Source organism: Anas platyrhynchos, chromosome Z (assembly GCF_047663525.1).
Source record: "Anas platyrhynchos isolate ZD024472 breed Pekin duck chromosome Z, IASCAAS_PekinDuck_T2T, whole genome shotgun sequence".
Taxonomy (NCBI): domain Eukaryota; kingdom Metazoa; phylum Chordata; class Aves; order Anseriformes; family Anatidae; genus Anas; species Anas platyrhynchos.
The window spans coordinates 21,079,263-21,105,321 of record NC_092621.1 but is presented as its reverse complement, the minus strand read 5'-3'; the positions used below and the strand labels follow the sequence as shown (position 1 = coordinate 21,105,321).

Sequence of the window (26,059 nt, the reverse complement as noted above, 5' to 3'; positions counted from 1 at the left end):
AGACTGACGTTTCTGTTCTTTGCTATCCTAAACAATATGTCTTATAACTGTATAGTGTTGTGTGTAATGAGTTCTTCTAATGGTTTCAATATTTTAGAGAAAGAAATTATGTTGGATCATCTAGGAGTATGTTTAAGAAGGTAATTCCTGAACCAGTTCTGATTTCACTGGTAGTTTAGGTGCCCAGTGTAGATCTAGCACGTAACAACCTATGCAAATTTTATTTCCAAGTTTGAAACTGCTGGTTCTTAGGCATATCTGTCTTTCCCTTCCTTGAAGTTAATGCTAAGGAGAGAGTGAACATTAATAAACAGGACAAAATTATTCTCTTGATACACATCAGTAATTGGGAATCTCAAGAGCTGAGTTAGCATTGTGAAGCTTACTTAATGAATTTTATTGGATATCAATGAAGAAATAAAATAGACCTTTTTATGCAAAGTTATCTCCTGTCATTTTAATTAATAGCTAACTACATCATCTTTTATTTTGCAGGTGAACTATGGTAAAGTCCGCAATGAAAGTAGAAAAGGACTCAAATTCGCCGTCTCTTGTGGCTGTAGTCCAGAGTTTGCCTTTGTACCATGTGGTAGTACCATTGCTGTTTATACAGTTTTCTCAGGAGAACTGGTAACTATGCTTAGAGGACATTATAATAATGTTGGCTGCTGTGTATTTCAACCTAACTTTCAGGTAAGTAAAGTATTGGAGACAACCTGAAATATTTATGCAGATAACAAACCATATGCAGAAAAAGAAACATTTCCAGGGAAGAGCTTTAATCAGAAAACTTGACTAAACAGGGAGTTTGGTGGCCTTTGTGTTGACTGAAAAAAGGTTTGGTCAAGTTCCTGTGATGGCCCTTTATATGTTGGGTTCCATCCACTATTCATTTCTTCTAACATAGGTAAGTTTTCCATATACCTATAATAATTTTTGACAATATATTGCTATTAATACATGATGTACGTTAAGACTTTTTCCTGTTTTCTGTAAGAGTGAAGAGGAGGTATTTGCCTTTCCCTGAAATACCTAAGAATATTCACAGTAAGAAAGAACATGTTGTTCATTGAGGTGAAGTGCATTAGTATTGCTTGCAGTACTGAGAAACCTCTCAAGTTTTTGGCTAATATAATCTGGTTCAGATGTCTGTAGCTATACCTGTCACTGGATCTATGAACAGTTTGAATAAAGTCGTTGAGCCTCGATAAGCTCGATAAGCTTCTTAAATTAATCTGAAAATGTTTCATCTAAGAGATAGCGTAGCATTACAGGGATTTGTGGCCCTGCCAAACTTTTTATTTTCTTTCACACTTTCCCTTTCCTCTTGTGGTATATTTTTCTCTCATTATTAAAGACTTAAGAATAACAAAGACCAATTTGTCATGTGATATTTTACAACTTATTGTGCTTATGGTGGTGTGGCAAGAGCAGAGTAAAGGTTAGCATGGATTTTAAGTTCATTGTATACTTGCCTTTAGGTGCTGAGGATTGTGCCTAATGTTCCAGCTGCACCTTTCTAGTCTTTCAGTTCTATATCAGGCAGAAATATTTTAGCCAAGAAAGGCCTAGTGGTACTTTTTGTGACCTCTTATAAAACACATCAGAATTTAATCTGGTAGCTCTCACTTTGAGTCCTGTAACTTCGATTTAAACAGTTTCCCTGCCACTGAGATAGACGTCACAGAAAGTTTTGAACAACTTACAGAGAGGAATCAGTAGAGCCAGGGCTTTACTAGACCTGGTAAGACATTGTGGAATGTCAGGTAGTGGATCCACTGAAAGGTGAAATGTTCATGTAGTATCTAAGATACATCTTTTCTGGATTTAGTTTCTGTTTATTAATTCTTTTTGACTGTTCTTGACTAAAGTAAAAAGCCCTTTGTCTTTAAATAGTTTCCAAATTAAAATGATTGTGTGCTTATATAAAGTCTTGGTATTCTTTTTAATAAGCTGAAGAGATGAGACTTAAATCTCAATGTAAATCACGTTTCCCAGCCTGGAAATGCATCTTTCTGTGTTGTGCTTCCCTTTTAAGATCCTGAGAAAACAATCACTCGTGATTAGTGAGTATGTGTGCATCCACCCGTGAGCTGCAGTAGGTGTATGCTTGGTCACTGTAGCTGTAGGTTTATGTTGACAGAAACTTCGTTTATCCATTGTGATCCCTGATTCTCTTTTAGACTCACGCTTTACCACAGTACAGTTCTGCATTCTTGAACTGTGGCTGGATTTTCTTTTTAGTTAAATGGCCTTGCTTTTGGTAGTATTAATTTGTTTCTCTGATGGAATCACATTATTATAGTCTTTGTGTCAACACTAAAGGTAGTGGCAGTGGTATTTCATCTGTTTATGTTCACACTTGTGCTTCCAAATAGCTCATTCTGTCTTGAGACAATTACATTGATATGTAATATAATTCATATATAATCTAATTCATATATAATGTAATATAATTCTAATATAATATAATATATATTATTATATATAGAATATGATATATAATTCACATATATATAATTCTTCATATAATTCACCTAGAAATTATGATTTCCTAGTTACATCTCCTTTTTTTGAGAATGCAGCCACATTTGTAAAATGTATAGTTACTTACTCTATTTTATTCTTGCAAACAATATTAAATCAGTTTGTTAGAGTTACTCAGAACTGTTCATTTCTATTTTCAGTTGAACTAATTGTAAATAAAATCAATTTTGCTTGATAAAAGCTGATAATTTGCAAAATGTTTTGCCTTGTTTTATTTATATTCCTAATATCTTAACTCTTCATTAACCTATTCCTTTGTTCATCTTTCCACTGCCTTGTTTAGAATTAAAGAAATGTCAATTAGTTCTTTAATATCTGTATTATTCCACTTATAGTTCAGTTTTTCTGAATGGTGTATTAGCTCACTTTCTGCTTTGTCATATTTCATTTATTTGTCATTAAGACATAATCAGGCCAGAAGTTTTCTGAGACAACTCTTCTAAGTCTCTTTGCAAGTTACTCACCTACTGGCGACATTTTCTCACAACTTTCTTACTTTTTAGCACATTCAAAGCTGGTAAACTCTGTTCATATGAAGCAAAGTCTACATCTGTTCTGTATAGGTTTTACAATATCCACCTAATAGTTGGTCTCTATCTTTGTTAGGATTTTTTTCTTTTTTTGTATTATTTTTACACTTTTTTTCTTTCTTCAACCCTCCTAAATTGCTTTTCCTATCCACCCCCTGATATGGTCAGTAGTTTTTCCGTACTGTTTTTCCCACGTTCAAAGCTTCTGGCTGATATTGATTGCAACCAGCCCTTTACTTTCTTTCTGTTTATTTAGCTGTATTTTAATCACTATCATCGTTTCAACTCATAACTGGCCTAGTCTCTAAAGGCACTTCTACATTGCACTAATTTTGTATTTGAGGTGAGAAGTTTCTTTTGTTTGATCAGAACCATGTAATCAGATATGATCCAAGATACCCAAGCAGCTAGCTATTTGCAATCCAATGATATTACTCTTTGTCTGTTCTTACTAGGTCCAAATTAATTAGCAGGTATGTGTGGAAAACCCTTTGTGTTTGAGATACTTTGTGGAGCTATCTCCACAGGGTGGTAAGAGATTTAGTTAATGTGTGTATATATCCCTTATGAGATCCTGGGAATAGAGCCATAAAATCCACTATATTATTGTTGGCCTATTTTTTTCTTACGTAAATCTCTCTGTGAAGTTAATAAGATGTTAGTCTGCTTGAGTAATAAGAACTGCAGAATTTGGCCCATTAATAAGAGCCATTAATCTAATCAGAGGTAGGTAATTTCAGGGGTGGTGTGGAAGAGGAAATCCTCATTGTGAAATCTTTTAGATGATGTTTACTGTTCGATTAAATATGCTGGATACCATTGTGCGACGTTAACTGCTTAAAATAATTTAAGTAAACAAACAAGACCTACGTTTCCCTCTCAGAAAAAGAAATGCAGTAAAGCCCCACACACAAATAACATGTCATAAAATATTAGCCATGCCCCAGGAACCAGTGTTGTTCTAAATTATAGTTACTTTTATTGTTCAGGAAATGCCAATGACATCTGCAGAGGTATTTGGCAAGTACAGTGTAGGACAACACATAAAGATAACTAAAAGTGAGATTCATCCTTATTGCAACCTTTCCTCGGAGTTTTAAAGCATCATATGGAAATATTATACTATACTGTACTGTAAACATGAAAGGAGCTTTATCCGCTGGCTCTTCTTTTGACTGACTTTGTGTGAGTCACCATTTCACGTTGTAATAATTAATTGTAAATATTAGTCAATGCAGTGTGTATTAACTGAAGATCTTGCAATCTCAGGATCAGAAAATGAGACAAGTATTAATAAAGATTAAGTGGAAATATGCTGATGTCCCCATTACATTGCTTACAAAGCAGAATTTGGGGGGGGGGGGAGGGAGTTGCTTGTTTTAAAGTTCAAGTGATATTGTGCATCCTGCCAAAGATAGGATGATTGAGTAGATTATAGCTGACAGGATAAAGTGAGATTTGACCTGTACCTTGGTGTAACTTTGACCTGTAGTCTTCTATTAAGCAAGATAAGTAGGTTGTTTCTCTATCATAAAACTATAAACTCTAAACTTGTATGTGTTTTATGTGTGAGTAACTTCAGTCGTGGGAGTGGTTTTACAGAAGTATGTTAGCTCACTTGAATAAAACTACCCACTAATACCCAAGACTAAATGGGTATTTTTGAGGAATTAGGCATTAAGTTCTGACACCATCATTGTAATTCAGGCAGTTCTAGAATTAGACATACAGAATACAGGAGGCATTCTGCAAAGATGGAACTGAAATAATTTTTATTTTGGATCAACATATAATAATTATGCACGTGTGCACAGAGTTATTATCTTGGGTTCTGAAGCCAGCACATTTAAAACAAAGCTTTTTGACTGTCGGCTTGAATACAGAAAAAATATTTTAATTAAAATTCAGCAGTTTAAACACATGACAGTACTCAAGTGTTGTCAGACATTTTATATAATAAGCTGGAGTATGACTAAAGATTGAAGGTGTAAGAGAATAACTTTGTGCTTGTTCATTTGGAAAATATAAGTACTGTTAGTGTAAAATGTAATGCAAAGGTGGTGCAGTATTTCTCATTAGCAAAACATTCTCTGTTTAAAATGACAGAGAAGTTCATATTCGAGCAAACTACATAGATAAAGCTGTATTTGACTGTTAGCTGTTCAGTGCAGAGACTGTTTGCTTCCATGTGTTTGCAGGGTGCCTTGCACAATGGGATCTCAGTCCTTTGTCATTACCATAATAAATAGGGTTATTTATATTAAAAATAATAAATCGGTCTTTCTGATCTCTGCCTTACCAGCAGGACACAGGTTTCATATTGTTCTTTATTTGTTCTTTTCCTTCCCTAGGCATACTGAAACTATGTTTTCTTAATACTACTTTGCTCCATACTTATGCATTCTTCTGGCATGTATCTTTTTAGATGATTTTGAGTTGATTCATACTTTTTAGTTACATCAAAAAATCGTTTCCGTCCCCCCTCCCCTCTTTTTTTTTTCCTTTTCTTACTTCCCCATTGACAATAAATCATCCTTTAAGCTTACTAACTTTTGAAATAGATTTCTCTTCAGGACCTGTGAAAGAGGGAAGAAGAAAAGTGCATTTAAGCAATAAAGTTAATTTAAATAAGAACTGTAGTGTTTTGGTGAATGGTTTGGGGAAATATCAAAACTTACCCTTTTTGCTTAGCATATTTCTAAAGCATGTTGTTTATCAAGATTATATTACAAACTCAAGATGATATATTTGTCTTTATTTCTAAATAAATATGTCAGACGCTTTTTTTTTCTGAACTTTGTTCTCTATCCAGTATATTTGTATAGGAGTCATTTTTGCTTGCTTTCTTAAAGGAACTTTATAGTGGTGGCAAAGACTGCAATATCCTCGCATGGATACCAGCTCTTCGAGAGCCAGTTCCTGATGATGTTTCTGACAAGGTAATTATAATTAATATTTTGTCAGTTTAAACTATGTTTTTTTATGACTGTTATACTTGGGGGGAAAAATAATTACATAGGAAGTAGGTGTTAGATCATCAGAATTTGTAGCAATTGCTGATTTAGAGGAGAATCACCTACTGCTTCAGTGCAGCCTGAACAGGTTGCTGTGGGGTTTTGAGAGGGCTTTTTCATTGGTAGTCTTATATAATCTTTTGCAGATATCTAGCTTCTTGTTTGATTAAAAGTAGTAATTTTCCTTTGGCTATAAGTCTTTCAACTTTCACTTCAAGTTCCTTAATTTCCATACTGTTTTATGTAGTTTATGCTAGTTAGGAATTGGAAAGGTACCAAAGATTGTATTTCAATTTGTTTAGAAATATACAGTTTACTGAACATTAAGATTAGGGGTGCTATACTTCATACCCAAATATTTTTGATGCAGAATTATGATGATTCTAGTAAGCTAACCGTAGTATCTGATGCAAGACATTCAGACTGTTAGCAGGAAGATCATTATAGCAGTGTTTTCCAAGAGTGTATGTTTTTCCTCTTTATATTAGATCCAGGCCATAAAAATTTGAATGAACAGTTTGAGGGGAAGGGGAAAAAATTATAGATATCAAGAAACTGAAACCATTCACAAAATCAGAGCATGACAAACTGTATTTGTGTTAATAAATACAGAGATAGTAATGTTTTGGCTCATAGCATACAAAAAAATCCACTTTTTTAAATTTCTGAAATGTTTCATTTTGGGCGGGAAATGATAGGAGTTGTAACAGTTTTGTAACATTTCTTTGCTTTGAAATGTGACATATTTCAAAACTATCCTATGTTACTAAACACTAAAACAAAACAACACAAAATACATTGCATGCTTATCTCTGATTATAACTGCCACTTTAAGTATGACATTATGGAGCTGTCAAATGTGCCATTGTTTTGAAAGCTGTTAAGCTGCAGTTGTTATCTGCAAATTTTGTAAATTAGCACTGCCTCAGAAAGAAGCAGTTCTGCCCTCCACCAGCTACTGGTTCCTGCTACCTCTCATGAACAGACGTTTGAGTGCCTGTATGGGCAGAATATGAACCCAGGACAGAAGTAAACAAGAAAAACAGTTTTACCCAGAGTCCGAACTATGTGTAGTGTATGATTGCATGTACCAATGAGTGGACACAAAGGAAGCTGAGGTGAGAACTAGCTGCTGGGTGGAGAATGGTTTGAGAGCAGCCCTGAGGAGAAGGACCTGGCTGTGCTGGTGGGTGAGAAGTTCATCATGAGCCAGCAATGTGTGCTTGCAGCCCAGAAAGCCAACAATATCCTGGGCTGCATCAGAAGAAGCATGGCCAGAGGGGCAAGGAGGGTGATTGTCTCCCTCTGCTCTGCTCTCATGAGTCTCTGCCTGGAGTCCTGCATTCAGCTCTGGGACCCCAGCACAAGAAGAACATGGAGCTGTTAGAACAAGTCCAGAGGAGGGCTGGAGCATCTCCTACAAAGACCGGCTGAGGGAGTACAGGCTGTTCAGCCTGGAGAGAAGACTCTGGGGAGACCTAAGAGCAGCCTACCAGTACCTAAAGGGGGCCTACAGGAAAGCTGGGGAGGGACTCTTTGTCAGGGAGTGGAGTGATAGGACAAGGGGGAATGGTATTAAACTAAAAGAAGGTAGTGTTAGATTAGATATAAGGAAGAAATTCTTTACTGTGAGGATGGTGAGGCAGTGGCACAGGTTGTCCAAAGCTGTAGATGCTGCATCCCTGAAGGTGTTCAAGGCCAGGCTGGATGGGGCTTTGAGCAACCTGGTCTGGTGGGAGGTGTTCCTACCCGTGGTGGGTTGGATCTGGTTGGTCTTTAAGGTCCTTTTCAACAGAAACCATTCTGTGTGTCTGTAGGTGGACAGCGGCCAGGACTACCTCTTGAGACAGTAGTGCCAAGTTATACTAGGACAGTGAAATTATGATTCAGAAAGCAGTAATATCTATCTGTCATATCTATCTCTCATATGTAAAGCTTTCGGCCAGTGCTTCAGATATTTTTGTTGAAAATAGAATTAAATATTGTTTCTTCTCATGATTTATCTTGACTCAAAACAGCAAAATGGCCAAAGAAGTTGTTAAAAAAATACAATACCCATAAGGCACATAGTAGTTTGTCTACAGATAGTAGTTTAAGAAATGCCCTTAGCATTGACCTTATTTGATTTTATTATTTTTAATTAAGCAAGCCACTGAGAGAATTTTTATTTTCTTTAGTGTCTGCCTCAGCAGCATTTAAATCCAGCATATGAAGATGCATGGAGCAGCAGTGATGATGAAGGCTGAATTTCAATTACGTGGCGATATAAAATTGACATTCAAGCACTGCATTCAAGGACTTTATCTACAGAAGTGGATGTTGTCAGATTTATTGTGACCGGATTCCATGTAATGTTCTGTTAAAGCAAGGTCTTTCAGAAATAAGTTTCCACTTTTCTCTTTTTTTGTTTTTTTTTTTTTTTGTTTATTTTATTCACTGTTACTGCCACATCTAAAGGATTACTTTTTCAGATTTACTGATATTTATACTTACCCTTTTGTATTTGTATATTTTGTTCAGTATTGAACAACTGATAAAAAAAAAATAAAAAGCCCTTGGGACCAGTTAATATTGCATTGTTTCTGGTATCACTAATACATAGCGAGATAATCCCTTCATTTCAGAGAGAGATGATACAAAGTATTTTGCCTTAAGGAGGACTAGCTCAGGGTTACTTTAAGTTTATTTTTGCAATGTCTAGATGGAGTGGAGTGCGTCCATTTTCAACTGCCTATGTGCTGTGGGAGCCAACAGGATTTTGTGGTGTTCTTTCACATTTTATTAATTTTGCTTCAGTTATGTTCATCTATATTCAGTTCAGAAATAGAGGTATAGCTGGGATTGTCTGTTCAAGTATTTGTATGGTGATCCCATCTGCTAGTATCTTAATCTGTCCCATAAAGTTAAGAAAAGAGATTAGTTGTATTTTTGTTTTTATCACTCCTGCTAAAAGGTTTCCAAGATAAGGGTTCTGTGTATGCCTCGCTCACATCACTTGCCAGTATGAAGAATTCCCAGACAGAAACAGGCTTGAGATACAGTATTAAGGCAAAGAACAGTCAAGTCAGACATTCAAAACTGCTCTGATCTGAATTTGTGGTCCAAATACTTTCTATGTTTTGGAAAGGAGGAGTTTTTTGTATGCGTTGTCTAATCTCAGTCACTAGTTTGTGCCTCAGACATAGTCTAATCACCAGCCAGAGACCTGAGCTGGAGATTCCCATCAGATTTCCATACAGTTATTCCAGTAAAAAAATTCCTTTCAAAACAGACGTGATACTAGGAGCAAAAGTTCATGTAGAAGAAAAAAAAATACTGTATAAATAAATGAAAGAAATTAAGTTAATCTTTGTATAATGTGTATTGTTAGGTCAATTAGTATGCATTCTGGAATTAATTCACTGTGTTTTTGTATTTTAATACCTATACAAGATAGAGACTGTTTCTATATCAGTCTAGAAGTGGAATAATACAAAGTGAGGAGTGGGCATATCAAGGGAATGTTATGATTAAACAAGTTTCATACATAGTGCAAATTTGCTGAGGCAGACCTAAAATTTAATTTGACCTATTAGATTGATAGCTGGTAGGTGAAAGACTTCCAGAAGTTTCAAAGAAAGTTAGTTTAAGGACGAACCTATCACTTTAAAAGGCTAGAGAAGAGCATTTTCTACTTTTTTTTTTTTTTATAATAGTTTTCACTAGCAATGGTGATTCTAATGGTGATCTTCCATCTAAAAGTGGAAAACTTGGGGTACAAATTTGATTACACATTTTTATTTTATTTTAAAAAATATTATTAAGGGTGACTTTTTTTTTTTTTTGCATGTGATAATTGTTCATATCAATTTTGTATATTTCAACTGCAATGCATGCATTTGGTATTTGATTTTCTAAAATGTTGCTCAGTAAGTCATAGCAAAGCTCCTTATCAAAGAATAAAGTAATTATTTTTTCAATCAGTTTTCAATTGTCTGTAACATGACCATAAATGGTGTTGATGTAATAAAAAAAGTTCACAAATGCACATGCACACCAAAAAAAAAAAAAAAAAAAGCAAGAGTACAGGTCTGTGGTGCCTTGTGACAGGTAGAATGGTGTATAAAAAGGGGGAGGTAGAGAAATCTAAATTTATTTAAGAAGGTGAGAAATTATAAAAGCAAAAGCCATAAACGAGTGTTGTATTATTTCTGTTCTTTTTTTTGAATGGCCTTTTTGTCTTAAGTTCCCTTTCCCATGCTTTGAACAGTCATTGAAGTTGGAAGGATCAGCTGAAGACCACCTAGCACAAGCTCCCTGCTTGAAGCATGGTAACCCAGAGCAGGTCATACTGCGCTGTGTCCAGTTGGGCTGTGATCATCTCCACAACTTCTGAACGTGTTCAAGTGTTTGAGCACCCTCAGTAGAAGTTTCTTCTTAGGTTTAAATCACATTTTCTGTATTTCAGTTTGCACCCAGTGCCTCCTGCCTCATTGCTGGATATCACTGAGAGGAGTCTGACTTCCTCTTCTCTACGCTGCCTTTTCTTCACGCCCATCAGGTATCTCTAGATATTGATATGGTCCCCCTGGGCCCTCTCCTCTCCAAGCTAAATAGTCCCAGCCCTTTCAGCCCTTCCTCATGTGATCACCCCCCTCAACCTGCTGACGGCACTCTTCCTAATGCAACCCAAGATGCTGATGGCCTTCTTTGCTGCAAGGGTGCGTTTCTGGTTCATGGTGTCCAGAAAAACTCCCACGTCCTTTTCAACAAAGTTGCTAGCAGGGGCTTTTTCTTCCCCAAGAGCCGCATTTGGCATTTTGCCTTATTGAACATCGTGAGATTGCTGTTTGCCTGTTTCTCCCATGTGTTGAGGTCCCTCTGAATGGCAGCAGCAGCACAACCATCTGGTGTGCCAAGCACTCCTCCCAGTCATATGTCATCCGCAAACTTGTTGGAGGCGCATCCTGTTTTATCATCCAGGTCATTAGTGAAGTTGTTAAGCAGTACTGGCTCCAGTATGCACCTGTGGCGTGTACCACTACTGACTGGCCTCCGACGGGGCTATAAGCCACTACTTGCAAGCCTCTGGGTCTGGCACTTCACCCACTTGTCACTCTGTCTCACTGTCCACTAACCTAGTTTGTACCTTTTTCAGCTTATGTGTAAGGATGCTTTGGGAGATGGTATCAAAAGCCTTACTGAAGTCAGGGCAGGTGTCACCCACTGTTCTCCCCTCACCTGCCAAGCTAGAGGAATCCTTGGAGAAGGCTAGAAGGAGGATCAGTCACGATTTCCCCAGTGTATACCCATACTTACTGCTCCCAGTCACCTTCTTTTGCTTCACGTGTCTGGAAATGGTTTCCAGGGTTACTTGTATTACCTTCACAGGGAGGGAGAGGAGGTTGACTGGCCTGTATCCTCCTCCTTGACCTTCTTGAGGACAGAATTGAATTTACAGTTCTCAGAAACCCCTCCTGCTTGCCATGACCTTTCCAAGATAATTGGGAGTAGCTTTGCAGTGACATCAGCTGTGGGTGCATCCAGTCACACACAACAAACTTGTGTATATCCAGCCTGTGCAGCTGTTCCCTAACGGATTCTTCTTCACCAAGGGTGACTCTTCCTTTTTGCAGACTTTTGGTTCATCTCAGGGACTTGGAATTGCTAACGGCCAGTTTCATGGGTGAGTATTGTGGCAAAGAAGCATTGAGTACCTCAGTCTTTTCCATGTCCTTTGTCTCCAGTTACCTTGCCCACGTTTTCAGTGGGTGCACACATTCCCTAGTTTTTCTTTTACTGCTGATATACCCATAGAAGGCTTTCTTTTTGCATTCACATTCATCACCAGATTTAAGTCCAGATGGTTTTTGGCTTTCCTAACCCCGTCAGACATACATATATATGTATATTTTAATATTCCTCCCTGCTTCCACCTCGTGTACACTTCCTATTTGAATCTTGAGTTTTGTCAGGAGCTATTTTTGATCCTCACAGATATCTTTCCACCTTTGCCTGATTTCCTGTGAGTAGGGATGGATCTTGCTTGAACTTAGGGGAGGTGAAAATCAACCAGCTCTCCTGGACCCATCTTCTTTCCAAGGCCAAGTCACATGGGACTTCTTTCACACAGAACCTAAGTATCTTGAAATGTGGGGAAAAAGGTGATTTTCCCACTACATTTAGCATTCATGTGGCCTCATCTTGAATATTGTGTGCAGTTCAGTGGTCCACAATGCAAAAAGGATGTTATGGTACTTAGAAGCATCGAGAGGAAGGCAGCAGAGCTGGTAACAGGGCTGGAAGGCCTGTCCTGTGAGGAGAGGCTGGGGACACGGGGGTTGTCCAGTGTGGAGAACGGGGCCAAGAGGTGGCCTGGCTGGAAGAAGGGGGGGCAGAGGGAGAGGTGCTGGTCTCTGCTTGCTGGTCACCAATGACAGGACACAAGGGAACGGCAGAAAGCAGCACAGAGGAATGTTCAGAGCGGACATTAGGAAATTCCTTTACCCTGAGGGTGGTCGAACACTGGAACAGGTTTCACAGGGAGGTGGTTGATGCCCCAGGCCTGTTGATGATCAAGAGGCATTTGGACAATGCCCTCAGTAACATGATTTACCTTTTGGTTAGCCCTGAAGTGGCCAAGCAGTTGGACCAGGAGGTCTGTGAAGGCCCCTTCCAACTGAACTGTTCTGCTCTGATCTATTCCTCTCTGCCTTTACAGGGCTCATTTTCATTCTGTTGCAGGATAACTTTTTGCATCACACCAGTTTTGCATAAGCTGTGCCATGAATGCAACGTGGGATTCAGCTCAGGAAGAGGTGGGCTGGGGATTATCTGCCCAAGTATTTATTTCTTCAAGTACCTGTTGGGTTAGTGTTTGATGCTGTCACAGACAGCTAAAAATAGGAATTAGTTGCCTGGGGGGAGTTATTGCTCCTATTAACACCTATTATCTCTTACACAGGCATCTTCCCATATTCTCTTCTGCTATCAGTTGATGATGTTCTCCTCCCTCCTGATGGAAGGAGAGATGTTTCTGGTGAGGGAAGTTAGAAACGTCTCTGTCTCATCTGGGTGAGAATCCAGGCCGATTCTACAATAAAGCAGCTGCAAACCTTCAGTATAATGGCAGTAGCTCATAGGTGATGTTCTTTTGAAACCTTTTGGTACTGTGCATCATCTCAGACATCAGTTTCTTTGAAAATTCTTCTAGAATTCCTGTGAATTTTTTCTGGATGTAGTAAATTTATTATTTATGTTTTCCAGATTTTTTTAATGTACTAATTAAATCTGGATTTTCCTCTTCTTTTGTGACTATTTTGTTTCTATGCTTATAGCACATATTTGTATAGTATTTGAGCTCTTTCAGAGCCAGAAACACAGCAAGTGGGGTAATGTAAGCTTAATAGCACTTCTTGTGTCAGTCAAAAAAGAAAAAAAAAAACAACAGACTTTTGAAAATCTGGTGTCAGAAGGAACGCTGTATTCATGTTGAAACGAAGTCATTTACTAAGAGACAACTAGCTGATTCTAGATTCATGTTAAAAAGAGTAAGAAAGTTTAGAGTTGGAGAAGAGTTTGAGCTGAATTGGAGAGCGTTTCATTTCAGTAGCAGGTACTGGGATTTAGCAGTCATACTCTATGTTAGAATACATAGAAAACAGTTTTCATCCTTTCAAGCCATTCCAGGAATTTCCCATTGCTTGGAAGACTTGCTTTGCATCCCAAGGAAGATGAGAAGACTTTTATTTGAGCTTGACACACAAGGTACCAAAAGAGGGGAAAGAATGTATTTACTCTGACAAGAGATCGAAGAATTTCCTTTCCCTTCTAGCTGAGGGAAACAATGGAGATGGAAGCCAGTCTTATCCAGCCCAACTTAAGAAATCCAGATCACCTAAGAAAATCCTCCTTCAGCCTGAGTGAGAGCTGAGCTCTGTGGACAGACAGGACTCCTTGATTATTTATGTCTAAATTATGACACTTGAAGAGTTGGGCATCCAGATATCCAAGCAACAAGCATATTGTTTTTTCCTGTTCTACACAGACCTGGGGGAAAGCATTAGCTCGTGACCATACAGAGATAGTTAACTCCCAAATTCTGGTAAAAACTGGTTAATGCCATGTGCTTACCTGCTTTTACCCCTTTCTCTATAACCAGTATACTCACTCTTATACTTGCTCTTATATTATGCTCATGAGACTGAAAATGCAGGTATTTGTTTGCCACCTTTTCCAGCATTGTTTGGATTTGTAGTCAGGCCAGGCTTCTCACTGCACAAGACATCTTTTTTAATCAATAATAAGTTCCTTATATACTCAGTCAGCTTAAATTCTGGCCTGTATGACACCCATCATTGCAAAGCTGAAAATTTCTTGGATTTGGGAATATCAACAGAATTTACTTTTTCCCTGATGTTTACCTTTGTGTTACAGCCCTTATCCTACCTTGTACGTATATGTGTGTGTGTGTATATATATATATATGGAAGATGTATATGATATATATATACGGCATATATATATATACATATATATACATGTATATATGTAATAGAAATTATACTGTTTTGGCACCATTAGAGGAAAGTTCTTACTTTTCTTCTTACCAAATTTTAGCACAGGCAAAAGTCTAGTGCACACAGTTGAGAATTGTAAGCTCTTCGCTGAGTATTGGTCAAGGACCTGTCATGGTGAACATGTAGCCTTAGTATGAGCTTAGCACAAATAAAGTTCGAGATACATGGTTAACTAATGGACATATTAGTTAAGCCATGGGAAACGTCCTGCTACTTTTTTTTGACGTAAAACAAATACGGATTAGCGTGGTTATGGCAGTCCACAAAGAGAGAGTCTGAGTACTTGCCATGTGCATAGCCACTGAGATGTGTGCTGAGGTTTTGACACCCAAGAGACATTCTTGAAGGCAAGACTGGTTTCAGTAGAGAGCAGTTACCTGCTCGTAGCATCCGACTAAATGAAAATACGTAAAACATGTAATTGAAGCCCTTTTCTGTAGCTAAAGATGAGTTACAAAATGGACATGCCTTCTTCCTCCTCCCCTTGTTTTTGTTTTCTTTTAGTCTATTTTATGAAAACAATGGGAATGGAGGATAAAAAGGCATGACTGTGTGGCCAGGAATTCAGGCAGGTGCATAACTGCTGCCCACAGTTTCATCCCTCCTAATCATATCCGTGCGCTGTGTGGTCAGCCTTACCCACCAGCCCACACGTCCTGCCGGGATGACAGCTAACCGGTGTCATCCACTATGCTGGCTGCCTGCAACCACCCCACTCCTGCCAAATTCACCAGGCCCGAGACACTGGGGAAAAAAAAAAAAAAAAGGAGAGAGAGAGAGATTATTTTTGGTTTTGCATTTCAGTTTTGTGCTAAGAAGGAGACTTTCAGTCAAGGAGGTCTGTACAGAATCCCAGAAGGACTGAGGCTGGCAGGACCTCTGGGTTCATCTGGCCCAACCCCTGCTCCAGCAGGGACACCCAGAGCAAGCTGCCCAGGACCATGCCCAGGTGGTTTCTGAAGATCTCCAAGGAGGAGACCCCACAGCCTGTCTGGGCATCCTGTGCCAGTGCTCTGTCACCTGCAGAGCACAGAGGTGCTTCCTGGTGTTCCGGGGGAACCTCCTGTGTTCCAGTTTGTGCTCATTGCCTCTTGTCCTGGCACTGAGAAGAGCCTGGCCGTGTCCTCTTTGCAACTCACCCCTTCAAATACTTACAGACATTGGTGAGATGCCCCTCAGCTGCCTCTTCTCCAGGCTGAGCATCCCAGCTCTCTCAGCCTCTCCTCACAGGAGAGGTGCTACTGTCCCAGAACACTTTGAAGATTACAAATCCATCTTTTTCTTGCAGCTGTGGGACAGAGCTGCATAAGTGATCCTAAAAAGGTTTCATAGTAAATATCCTCATGCCAAATTGGAGATTAACATCAGCAGTTTAAATCAGTCCAACCAGTTATTTTTACAGCCATATGTTTATAATCTAGAGTAACATGTTTAAGCAAGAATGGGGTAATTTACTCAGCAACAAAAATAATATGCCTTTGTTTAATGCAGAATAGAGTAACACAGGGGGCAGAGAAAAGAGGGGTTATTAAAAAGGTGTTTTGCTTATCTCAGTGGCTGTGTTTGAAAGATACCGAGCATTTTCTGTTCCTGTTGACTGCAAGCATTTATTTATCAGGATACTTGTTTCAAATCAGTTGCAAGTGTTAGCATACTTGTTTTGTATTAGTTATAATAGGCTAAGGTATTATTCTAAGGCTAAGGTCTTAGCCTCCAACAGGATCATTAAAATATTCTAACAAAATCTGAAATCATATTTTTAGAAAAGTTAGATCAAAAAAAAATGAATTCATAATAAATGAAGGAATATGTTATGCTCTTGCTGGAGACCATTGGGAAGAACAGCCTTACATTTGGTAGCAAGCCAGTTCCATTTGTATTTAAAATTTAAAGTTGACTCATAGTCCTCTGTGTTAGTAGTTCAGGGTGGCCTCTGAAGGAACTGTAGCTATTAATGCTTGCCTGCGTTGTGCTACTTTCATCCACAGAAATGTGTCTGGGTCTGCACAGCGAAACTTTAATCTGTCAGGACTATTTTAAGAAAGACAGCTAGTCTGGGGGAAAGAGAGAGAGAGAAGGGAATCCTTTCTTGTAACTTAGGGTTTGTCTTCTCTGCAGGCAGCAGCATAATCCAGACATGTTAACTCTAGCTGCAGCAGCCCTGCCTAACGTGGTGCTCCTCCGTTTGCCCATGTGGAGCTTCCTGCTGCCACAGCCAGGCTACTGTCCTTGCTCCTGCGTGCGCACGCTTCTCTCCTGTTCCTGGTGGACTTACCCACCAAAAGAGCACAGTGAATGCAGCAGCCCGGGGATCCCATGTTTGCTGTAATGAGGGACATGCTGAAGAGGAGGTGTAGGGTAAGAATACTGAGTTCTCATGTTTTGTGGCAGTCAGGAGGGAGTGTCTCCGGTTGCTCAACACTTAATTACTGTTGCTATCGCCTCCTACACTGTGCTGTAACTCCTAAGGAAATCAGCTGATTATGATTCTCATGCTAGCAAACATGGAAAAAAAAAAATGTTTGGGGACTTTGTAAAATGGATTTGAATGGAGCTGTTTTCTTTTGCCTATTACCAATACTTGCAGGTGGAGCATGTGGCCTAGAGAATACATCTTCCTACACAGAGCGTGCATAACCACCCTTCTGATTTGAAGCTAAGCAACCAAAGTAGCCAAACGGCCTGACACTGTCCCGTGGTTTTGCACGGCCACCGTGCAACAGGAGCCTTACACCATGCAGGACTTCTGCACATCTCCTGTGGGAAATGTCACATTTGGCACTCACTCACAGTGTGCGACATGTTCTCAGGGGAGTGCACAAATAGTTTCCCAGGGGAAAAAAATAATAATAAATGCATCTCTCAAGTTGCACAGAGCTCCGCCATCTGAATGCTATTCATCATTGTTTATAAAGAAAGTTTCCAGAACATTTAATTGTTTTGCACGCAGCTAATATACCTGAGGGCCTAAGTGAATGTGTGAAACAGCTGCTTCATCCTGTTCTGCCACTACAGATACCTATTAAAGTTTATGTTGACTAATGAAGTATATCAAAGTAATTTAAATAACACTCCGTGATGGGCTGTCCTGTTAAATGCAGGTATCTCTGAGACATGCAGACCTCTGGGATATGAGTGATACTGCTGCTTAGCAGAGTTGCCCTGTGTTGGGATTATAGGCTTCAGAACTCCAGCAGGCTTGTTCTGTCTACCCTAAATATGTAACAAGGTCTTCTCAGTTGTATATCTCACATCAGTAGGAAAGCTTGTATGTCCCAGCAACCTTGAGAACTGAGCCAGCAAAGTTTCTTTTCCTGCCAGAGAGAGGAAAAAATGTAGAAGTCAAAGGGTGGAGCATGGTCCCGTAGCTCACCAGCCTGCTCAAGCATTAAGCTTAACAGGCAGAGGATGGATGAAGGTGAAAGAAGCACAGCAGCCTTTCTAGTTTACAGGAGGGAAGGTAGAGCCCTGTTTGTGCATGCACAGGGCATGGATGCTTAACAAACCTGTGCTGCAGCACTGTGTCATCCGGGCAGTGCCCACCACTGGGCTCCCCGACCTCCCAGACCTCAGTGGGTGCAGGCGCTGCTCCACACGTGGGCTGTGAGGGCAATGGACCCCACACAGCTCCATCTTCCCTCTGTCTCCACTGCTTTACCCAGAGGCAGTTCAGTTCAAGTCTTTCACGATCTCCAGCTCCTGCCTCTAATCACTGCTGTTAATTTGCATCTCCTTTCTCTGCTCTCTGCTGCACACAGCCATGCCCACACACAGCTCGCTGAGCCGGGGCTCAGTCCCAGCCTGTCTCCACACTCAAATCTTCAACTTTCTGCTCACTGAGTAGTGTTCATCAAGCTCTTTGCTTAGAATTGGTGTTCTCTTTGCTTCGGAAATATCACCCATCCTCCACGGGCAGCTCTTCAGCCCATCCTCCCCTTGCTTCCCCATTTCCATTTGGCTGGCACAGCTACGTGCTTAGGTGCATACAGCGGTTTGCCAGGTCAAATAGTGTTTTTGAGCAGAACGTGAGAGCTTTGATCTGAAACCTATTTGGCTATGCTAGGGCTGAACTGTACCCACAGAACAAGGCAATGGGAGGGAGGATTCATTAACTTTTTCGTAACCCTGTGTGAACATATACGGGCAGTTTCTAGAGTAACAGCTGCTTTTTAACTCACTTGGACCCAGTGCAATATAATTCTGCAAAGAGCTCATTAGCTCCCACATTGCAGCTTTTGTTCATTAAGTCACTAGGAAAAGGTTGTCCTGAAAACCTGACATTTAAATATTATTTTTGATTTACAATTGACCTGTTTTCATTGTTGTTTTACCCAGTCAACTACAGCTTCTTAATATCTTACTCTTAATTAAAAAAATCTATCATATAAATGCTTGATCTCTAGTTTATGTAAAAAGAGAGTTAGTTAACTAAGTGTAACCAAAGTATTGCAGGAGCACTGCTAATTGCCATATTAAAGTGTTTCCCAATTTTACAACTTTGCAATATAGAACAGTTGCCAGATTTGTTCTTTATCCTGATTTGTAAATGCTACCTCTCCATAATCTTTCTGTACTCAAATTTCTCTACCAAAATTTCACATTTTTGGCTTTCTCCCATGGTTTTCTAAACGCCATTTCACCTTAATCTTAGGCAAGTTCAAATTGAGTTCTTAATTTCTTTTAAAGTGTTCTCCATTGTCTTGTCTTCCTTCTTCATATCTAAGACCAGCAGCCCCCACGACACAAAGCTGTAAGCTCTGCTCCATCCATTATTGAGATTTTACCACTTTTTCCCGTATAACTATTCATAAAATCTCATCTTTTTGTTTGTTTGTTTGTTTTTGTGTTCAATGTCTAAGAGTCCATTAACTTTCATTCCCTCACCTCCCATCCTGATGACTTCCTCTTTACTTCCCATGCCTACCACCTATTTAATGAAAGGTGCCACAAATTTTACAGTCATTAGATCGTTCCTGTACTAAGATCTAGCTAATCGTTTTTACCTTGTTTTTTTGTTTGGTTGGTTGCTTGCTTGTTTGTTTTGTTTGTTTGTTTGTTTGTTTTACCTTTTTTTAATGTATATATTCGCTTTTATTCTTACACTATGTCACTTCCTCTTTCAGCCACTTTTCTTTCCTTTCAATACAGTCCATAATTCTGACCTAACCTGTGTGAGCAATTTTTGTTCATTTACTCTTCCAGCAAGTATCTCCACCCTTTTTATGACCTTACACCAAGCTGGTCTACCCAGGTTATAACTTCTCATTCTTATCAGATTTCAAGACCCACTTCTGTCATTATGGCCTAGAAAATGAGTCAGACATTTGTTTATGGTTACATCTTAAATATTCATGAGATTTTTCTGCACTGTGCTCTCAGCTGCATCACATGCTTTCACATTGTCCTGGGTGTCTAAAACCATCAGTAACCTAGAGAATGGAAAACTGGCTGTAGCCAACAAACATACCTTGCTTCTCCTGCATGATCACATCATCCACTCTTCATTTCTCCTGTCCAAAAGCTTTTACCCCTTCTTTGTATTAAGATTCATATATTCTTGGTCCTAGAGTACAGGTACGGTAAACAAGTGAATGATTTAATATAGTAGGTAAACCTTCACCTAAGATTAGCAGCAAAACCAAGTAGTCTTTGATTACATTTATTGATATATTCTAAGGTTTTAAAAGATAATTAACAAATAAATACAGAGGATATCTACAGAACATCGCATAGAGTGCCTATACAGAGATGCTTGATGCTGCTAATGATTGATGATCTGTTGTCAGAAATGCTTTGAAGAAAATGATAGCTGTCCCAGAGCTGATACAACCTGAGTCCATGCTGCACAAAGCAGCCAAGAAGACGTCCCGGACTGGCACTGCAGAAATCTGCAAGTGTGTAGATATTATCCCAAACCCACCCCACATTATCTCCCTCAGCACTACCACCTTTTGCAGGAGACAAAGTCATTCCTGGAGATGGCAAGGTCAGGCAGAGTCAGCAGGAAGAGCCCTGCTCCACCACCTCCACCGCCACTGCCTGCCAGGTCTGCACCGCAGCAGCCACCAGAGTCTGCAGCGCTGGAGCCCCTCGGGGCTGTTCAGCTCAAGACAGGCTGAACAGGCACAGGGACGTCCTGGCAGTTTGGGCGAGGGAGTTCAAAGCAGTTAAAATTAAGTTTGCCCCACCTCAGGTGGCAAGAAGGAAAGCTCTTTGTGCAGGACTAGATTGCTTCTTCAGCCTCCATGCACAAAAATCCTGCTGTCTTGGCAGAGTCCTTAAAAGAAATCCGGCGTAATGGAAAGAATTTGTATGGAAACTGCTCTGCTTTGTCTGCTCAGGTTATTTCTCTCTCTCTGTCTCTCTCTCTTTTCTATCTAATCCATCTTCCTTTCACATTTTTTGACCATTCTCAGCCTCCCCACCTTCCTTTGTGGCCTGTTGAGGGGGTGAAGGGGGAACAAGGTGTTTCCTTAGGAACTCTAATCTAAAAGCTTTTTAACTGTTAAAGATTAACCATTAAAACATCTGTGGAAAAGCACACGTTTCCCTGACACTTGACTCTTGCCTGCCACATTCTGAAACTCTGCTATTAGCAATGCTTCAATGGCTCAATCACACTTCACAGGCTGGTAGCAAGACACGCTCAAATCTTATGTGGAAAACAACCAAACACAGGCTAAAGGAGTATACCCACCTGGGGAGGCACAAAAGCTGCTGACAGTGAATGAGCCAGTGTGAGACCTGTCTTTCAGTGGCACTATTTGCCGGAGATCTCGATTTTGATGAAGCTTTCTAGTGAGCTCCTTGATTCTGCAAGGCCTGGGCACTTGCAGTGCGGAGGGCAGGAGGGCTGCACACATGCCCACACAGAGACAGATGGATGAATGCAGTGAATCAGGCCCAGGTGGAGGAGTTCAGACATGAAAGGGCCTTTTGGAGAGGATGAAAGGCATGTCTGGCTGGAAAAGCAAAGCTCTGAAATGACCCCATTAGGCCTAATATGATACAGATAAGAAAACCCAAAACTAAAGCACTGGTAGCAGATAGAGTCATTTATCCTGGAAAAGACCTTCAGGACCACCAAGTCCAGCCATCAACCTGACTTATCAAATCCCATCACCAAAACATATCCCTTATGGATTGGGAGCCATGTCCCAACTTTTCTTGAATACTTCCAGGGATGGTGACTCCAGCACTTCCCTATCAGCCCACTCCAGTGCTTGGCCACCCTCTGCATGAAGAAATTCTTCTCAATGTGCAATCTAAACTGCCCCTGGTGCAACTTGAGGCTGTGAGAGAGTTTTCTAAATGGTGTTTATGCTCAAGTTGAATCTGGGAGTTCAAACTTGACCTAAATGCTCAGAACTTTACAACTTCACCTAGACTTCCCTGCAAGATTAAGAGATAGAGATATTTGAACCTTTCCCTCACACAAGATGAACAAAATTAGTTGTCACTGTCAGTGAGAGTTTTCCTGCACAGTATTTTGCTTAATCCTTCTTTAGTGACACTGAAATATTTGTTTTAGCTTTAAGTCACCGGAGAAGCTGTTTCATCATTTAGGCTGAAATAGCTAAACTCTTTTTTAAATGAAGAGTAGGAGGCAGACTGAACTGTGAGATCATTTTGCTTTCAGGAATTTCAGCAAAATTTCAAATGGCCTTTCAATTTCTGTCTTAAAAAGAAAAACAATTTTTTCTGTCACAAATTCTGCTATAAATTCACCTGGATCTTCTTGCAGAATCAAAGACCTGGGACAAGAACTGACCAAACTGACAACCAGAGCATGGGAGAAATGGAATGATGCTGGCTTTTCATAGTTCTTTATTTTTAATTACTATTTTATTTTTGTATGGTTATTTGTTCATTGCTATTACACCATCTGGTAGTATTTAGGATGACTTCAGTATTCTCTTCCATGTTCAAGGCCTTAGACCTGAAGGATCAGGGTGCATGTCCTGACAAAGAGCCCTAATTCCTGCATGGTCTCATATACGAAAATGCTGCCACCAGAAGAAGCAAAGGTGCATGGAAACAACTTCTTTTTGTTTGTCTCGAGAACTTGATGAAGAGACAAAGTGCCTTAAAAATGGCTGAGAGAGAATAGTAAGAACAGTAATTTAGACCTTTCTGTGTGTCACAGTGACATTATATCTGCAGAGAGAGATTTCATCTGCATTCATATGTATGAGCTTGTGTAGCCTCTGAGACTATGAGATGTATGTAGAACTCATTATAAGCAATAAAGACCAAGATCAAGCTGAGGGAAGCCTAGCAGACAAGAGCATGAGATGTCTCTAAAAATGCTGCTATTAAGTTCAAAATTTCCATTCTGTCCTCTTACAGCATCTCTCAGTAAGCAAAGGTGGGCACGATAAATACAATAACGGTTTACTTCAACCACAGTAAATCCTCTGGATAAGACAATAGTCAGGAAGGAAGCAGAAAAGGGAGAAAGCTTCAGAATGTCCTTTAGAAATACTTGAGAAGCCTTGTTATAATGACAGAAAAGAACTGGCAGCCTTATTTAACAGTTTTCTAATATCCAGTGTCTAAGCTTTGAAGAGAAACTGCTGGCTTATAAGATTACAGAGCTCATCCCCATCTCCCTCCCTCTAAAAATCATCTGTGTGTGTGTATCACATGCACAGAGAAAGCAGTACCTCTGCTGCAAAAACAGTCTAAGAATGTAGCTCTTGCAAACCTCCCTGAAAATTTGACTCCCAAAATGTATCCAACCGAAGAACATCAGGCTCTGTTACTCAGTAGTACTATGCTGTTGATTAACACTAGAGTAATTCATTGAACCATAACAACAAAGAAAGTGTAAGCTTTGTTTTGAAAGACTAGGATTTTTTTATATAAGATTCAACATGCTGTAAAGAATTGCATTAATCTCTGTTTGAGCTGTTCTTATAACTCATTATTTTGCCTGTAGCTACACTAGAGTGAGTGTCAAGGCATGTCAAAATGGGTGGAGATATGAAAACAAGTCCACTTAAAAGGATTTTTTCTCAGCTCCCACCTACACATAAGAGTCAGATAATGCTCTGCCATCTGATATGAAGCCACATTCCCAATTCCACCTGTTATTCTTGACCTATTTAAATTCTCAGCCCAACAGTAAAGAAATTGCAGGAGAGGAGGAATGACAGCTCCTGCTGTGAGTCGCTTGCTGTTGCCCAACGTGTCCCCAGATGCAGCAGCCAAAGTTCTCCTGGGAGATCATCCTCAGGGCCAGCACAGCCCCCACAGCAGCCACCCCAGCAGCAGCCCCATTGCATTTCAAGGCTCTTACTGACAACTCTCATTTCTCAGCTAAACTAGGAAGACTGAGACCTGTTTTTTGAAGAAAACATTTGGTTTACTCAGTTCATACTAAAAGTTTCACTGGTTTGTTTGGAGATTTTTTTTCCCACTTTCCTTCCACACTGGCCCCAGACTCCTCTACAGAACATTTTGGGTTTTAGGGCAGATTCTCCAAGGCAGAATGAATTTTTAAAGTCACACTTCTACTCATATCTTTAACCCTCACCTTGAGTGTCTGTATTTGATAGCTCTGCTGCACTCCTTCAAGCACATGAAGGAGATGGTTTATTTGCAAAAACACATTGCTCTGAACTGTTAGCAGTGACTTTTTCACAGAGTAGAAATTCTAGAACTTTTAGCACTTTGGAAAAAAGCAAACAAACAAACAAACAGAGTACAAACAAAAACAGAGTACTCAGAACACTTCTGGAAGCACATCTCCCACCTGACCAGCAGCAGTGATGTGTGTTAGTATTGCCTACTTAAAATACCACTCTCATGGAAAAACCTGCCTTGAAGATCAATGACATTATGGGAATAAAAATGCATTTGTGCTGGCCGGTTAATTTTGAATCATCTGCTTGTCTGCCATGGGCTGCACAGGATTTTTTCCATGAGGCACTAACAAAGCCAGGCCAGTAAAACCTCCCAAAGGAGGCAATGCTCAGCCCGGTAGCAGCACAAGCAACTGCTGGATTAGCTGATGGAGTCAGCTCCTCTGCTCTGCTCTGCTCTGCTCTGCTCTCCTCTCCTCTCTTGCCATGGTTCCTACCGAGCACAGCCAGCTCTGTCAGCCTCAGCAGCCTGACAAGTGCTTGCTGAGCCCTCAAGGAAACATTCATTCCTTGCTCTGTGCTTGCTGTTGATGTTGTTATGCTACTTACAGACACTTGAGCTGGCATGAATACGAGGAGTCCAGCTATGTTTATGTGAATTGTTGCAATTGATAATGCTGCAAGTGTGTGTCTTCCTTTAGAAGAAGATCTTTAATGACGATTGGCAGGCATGTGTTGTCTTGCTTGGGGCTGGTGGTGGTCCACGTGCTTCCTGTGAAAACCTCACATTTGATTGCAAAGGTTAAATAAAAAAGGGAAAAGAGTAATGTTTTGAATAAAAGTCTCTGCTATAATCCAAGACTGTCTGCTTCTCTCATGGAGGAAAAGATGGTGATGAGTATGCGTGTCTGTGCTAGCTGGCCAGGGGTGTGTAGAAAGGATCAGACTTGTCTGGAGAGCACTAGGAATAGACCCATGTAAGTGAATGGGAACTACTGAGCACAGGTTGTCTATCTGCACATGTCATTTTATTTTCATTTTGTTTCATTGTGGTCTTATAACTCAGACTGTGGGCTGTTTCAGGTCTCAGGTTGTGCCAGGGAAGGCTTAGAATGGACTCCATGGACTCTTCATGCAGAGGATGGTCAGGCACCGGAACCAGATGCCAGGGAAGCAGTGGAGTCCACAGTCTGGAGGTATTTAAGAGATGTGTGGATGGGGCACTAATGGACATGGTTTAGAGATGGGACTCGGTAGGACAGGTTGATGGTTGGACTTGATGACCTTGAAGGTCTCTGCCAACCTTTTTTGCTCATACAATTGAGTTGATTCTATGATGCTAACTGCTACCCCTTCCAGATGGTGTAAAAGGCACAAAGGAGAGGAGGTGCAAGAAAGAAGCAGAGTGCATCCTCTCCTAAAAGACGACTTATAAGAGTATGATGTACTTAGATAGTACATGTAGGAAGATGTCCTTAACACCTTTTGCAAATATTTCTAGAAAATAAATAAATAAATAAATATGTATATATATATATATATATATATGAAGAGTTGGCTTTTTTGCTTTTTTGCTTTTTTTTTTTTTTTTTTGCATTTTCATTTTAATCTCAGAAGACTTATTTTAAGCTACATGATCTGTGATTGTATTAAAGGTATGAGAGACCACAGAAGAAGCGTAATTAGCTATGAAATGTAATCCAGATTTCTATTTATTGACTACAGTCATGTGAAAAGAGTCAGCAGTTTTAGAGACCCTATGGTATAGCTGATTGCAACCTAATGGCTTCAGATGCAACAGTTACATAAATAAAAAATTGATT

The 26,059-nt window shown here is 39.8% G+C and overlaps 1 protein-coding gene across 8 annotated transcripts in view; it reads left to right on the top strand.

The window, feature by feature from the left end:
• ERCC8 (ERCC excision repair 8, CSA ubiquitin ligase complex subunit) overlaps positions 1–8,660 on the top strand; it is a 33,121-nt gene extending 24,461 nt beyond the window's left edge. For all 8 annotated transcript variants that reach the window (XM_027446056.3, XM_038170017.2, XM_027446059.3 and 5 more), the window contains 3 exons: positions 496–693; positions 5,930–6,016; positions 8,269–8,660. In XM_027446056.3, the coding sequence (XP_027301857.2) occupies positions 496–693; positions 5,930–6,016; positions 8,269–8,337 (354 nt within the window). In that variant the 3' untranslated portion in view covers positions 8,338–8,660. The remainder of the gene's footprint in view (positions 1–495; positions 694–5,929; positions 6,017–8,268) is intronic.
• The last annotated feature ends 17,399 nt before the right edge of the window (positions 8,661–26,059 follow it).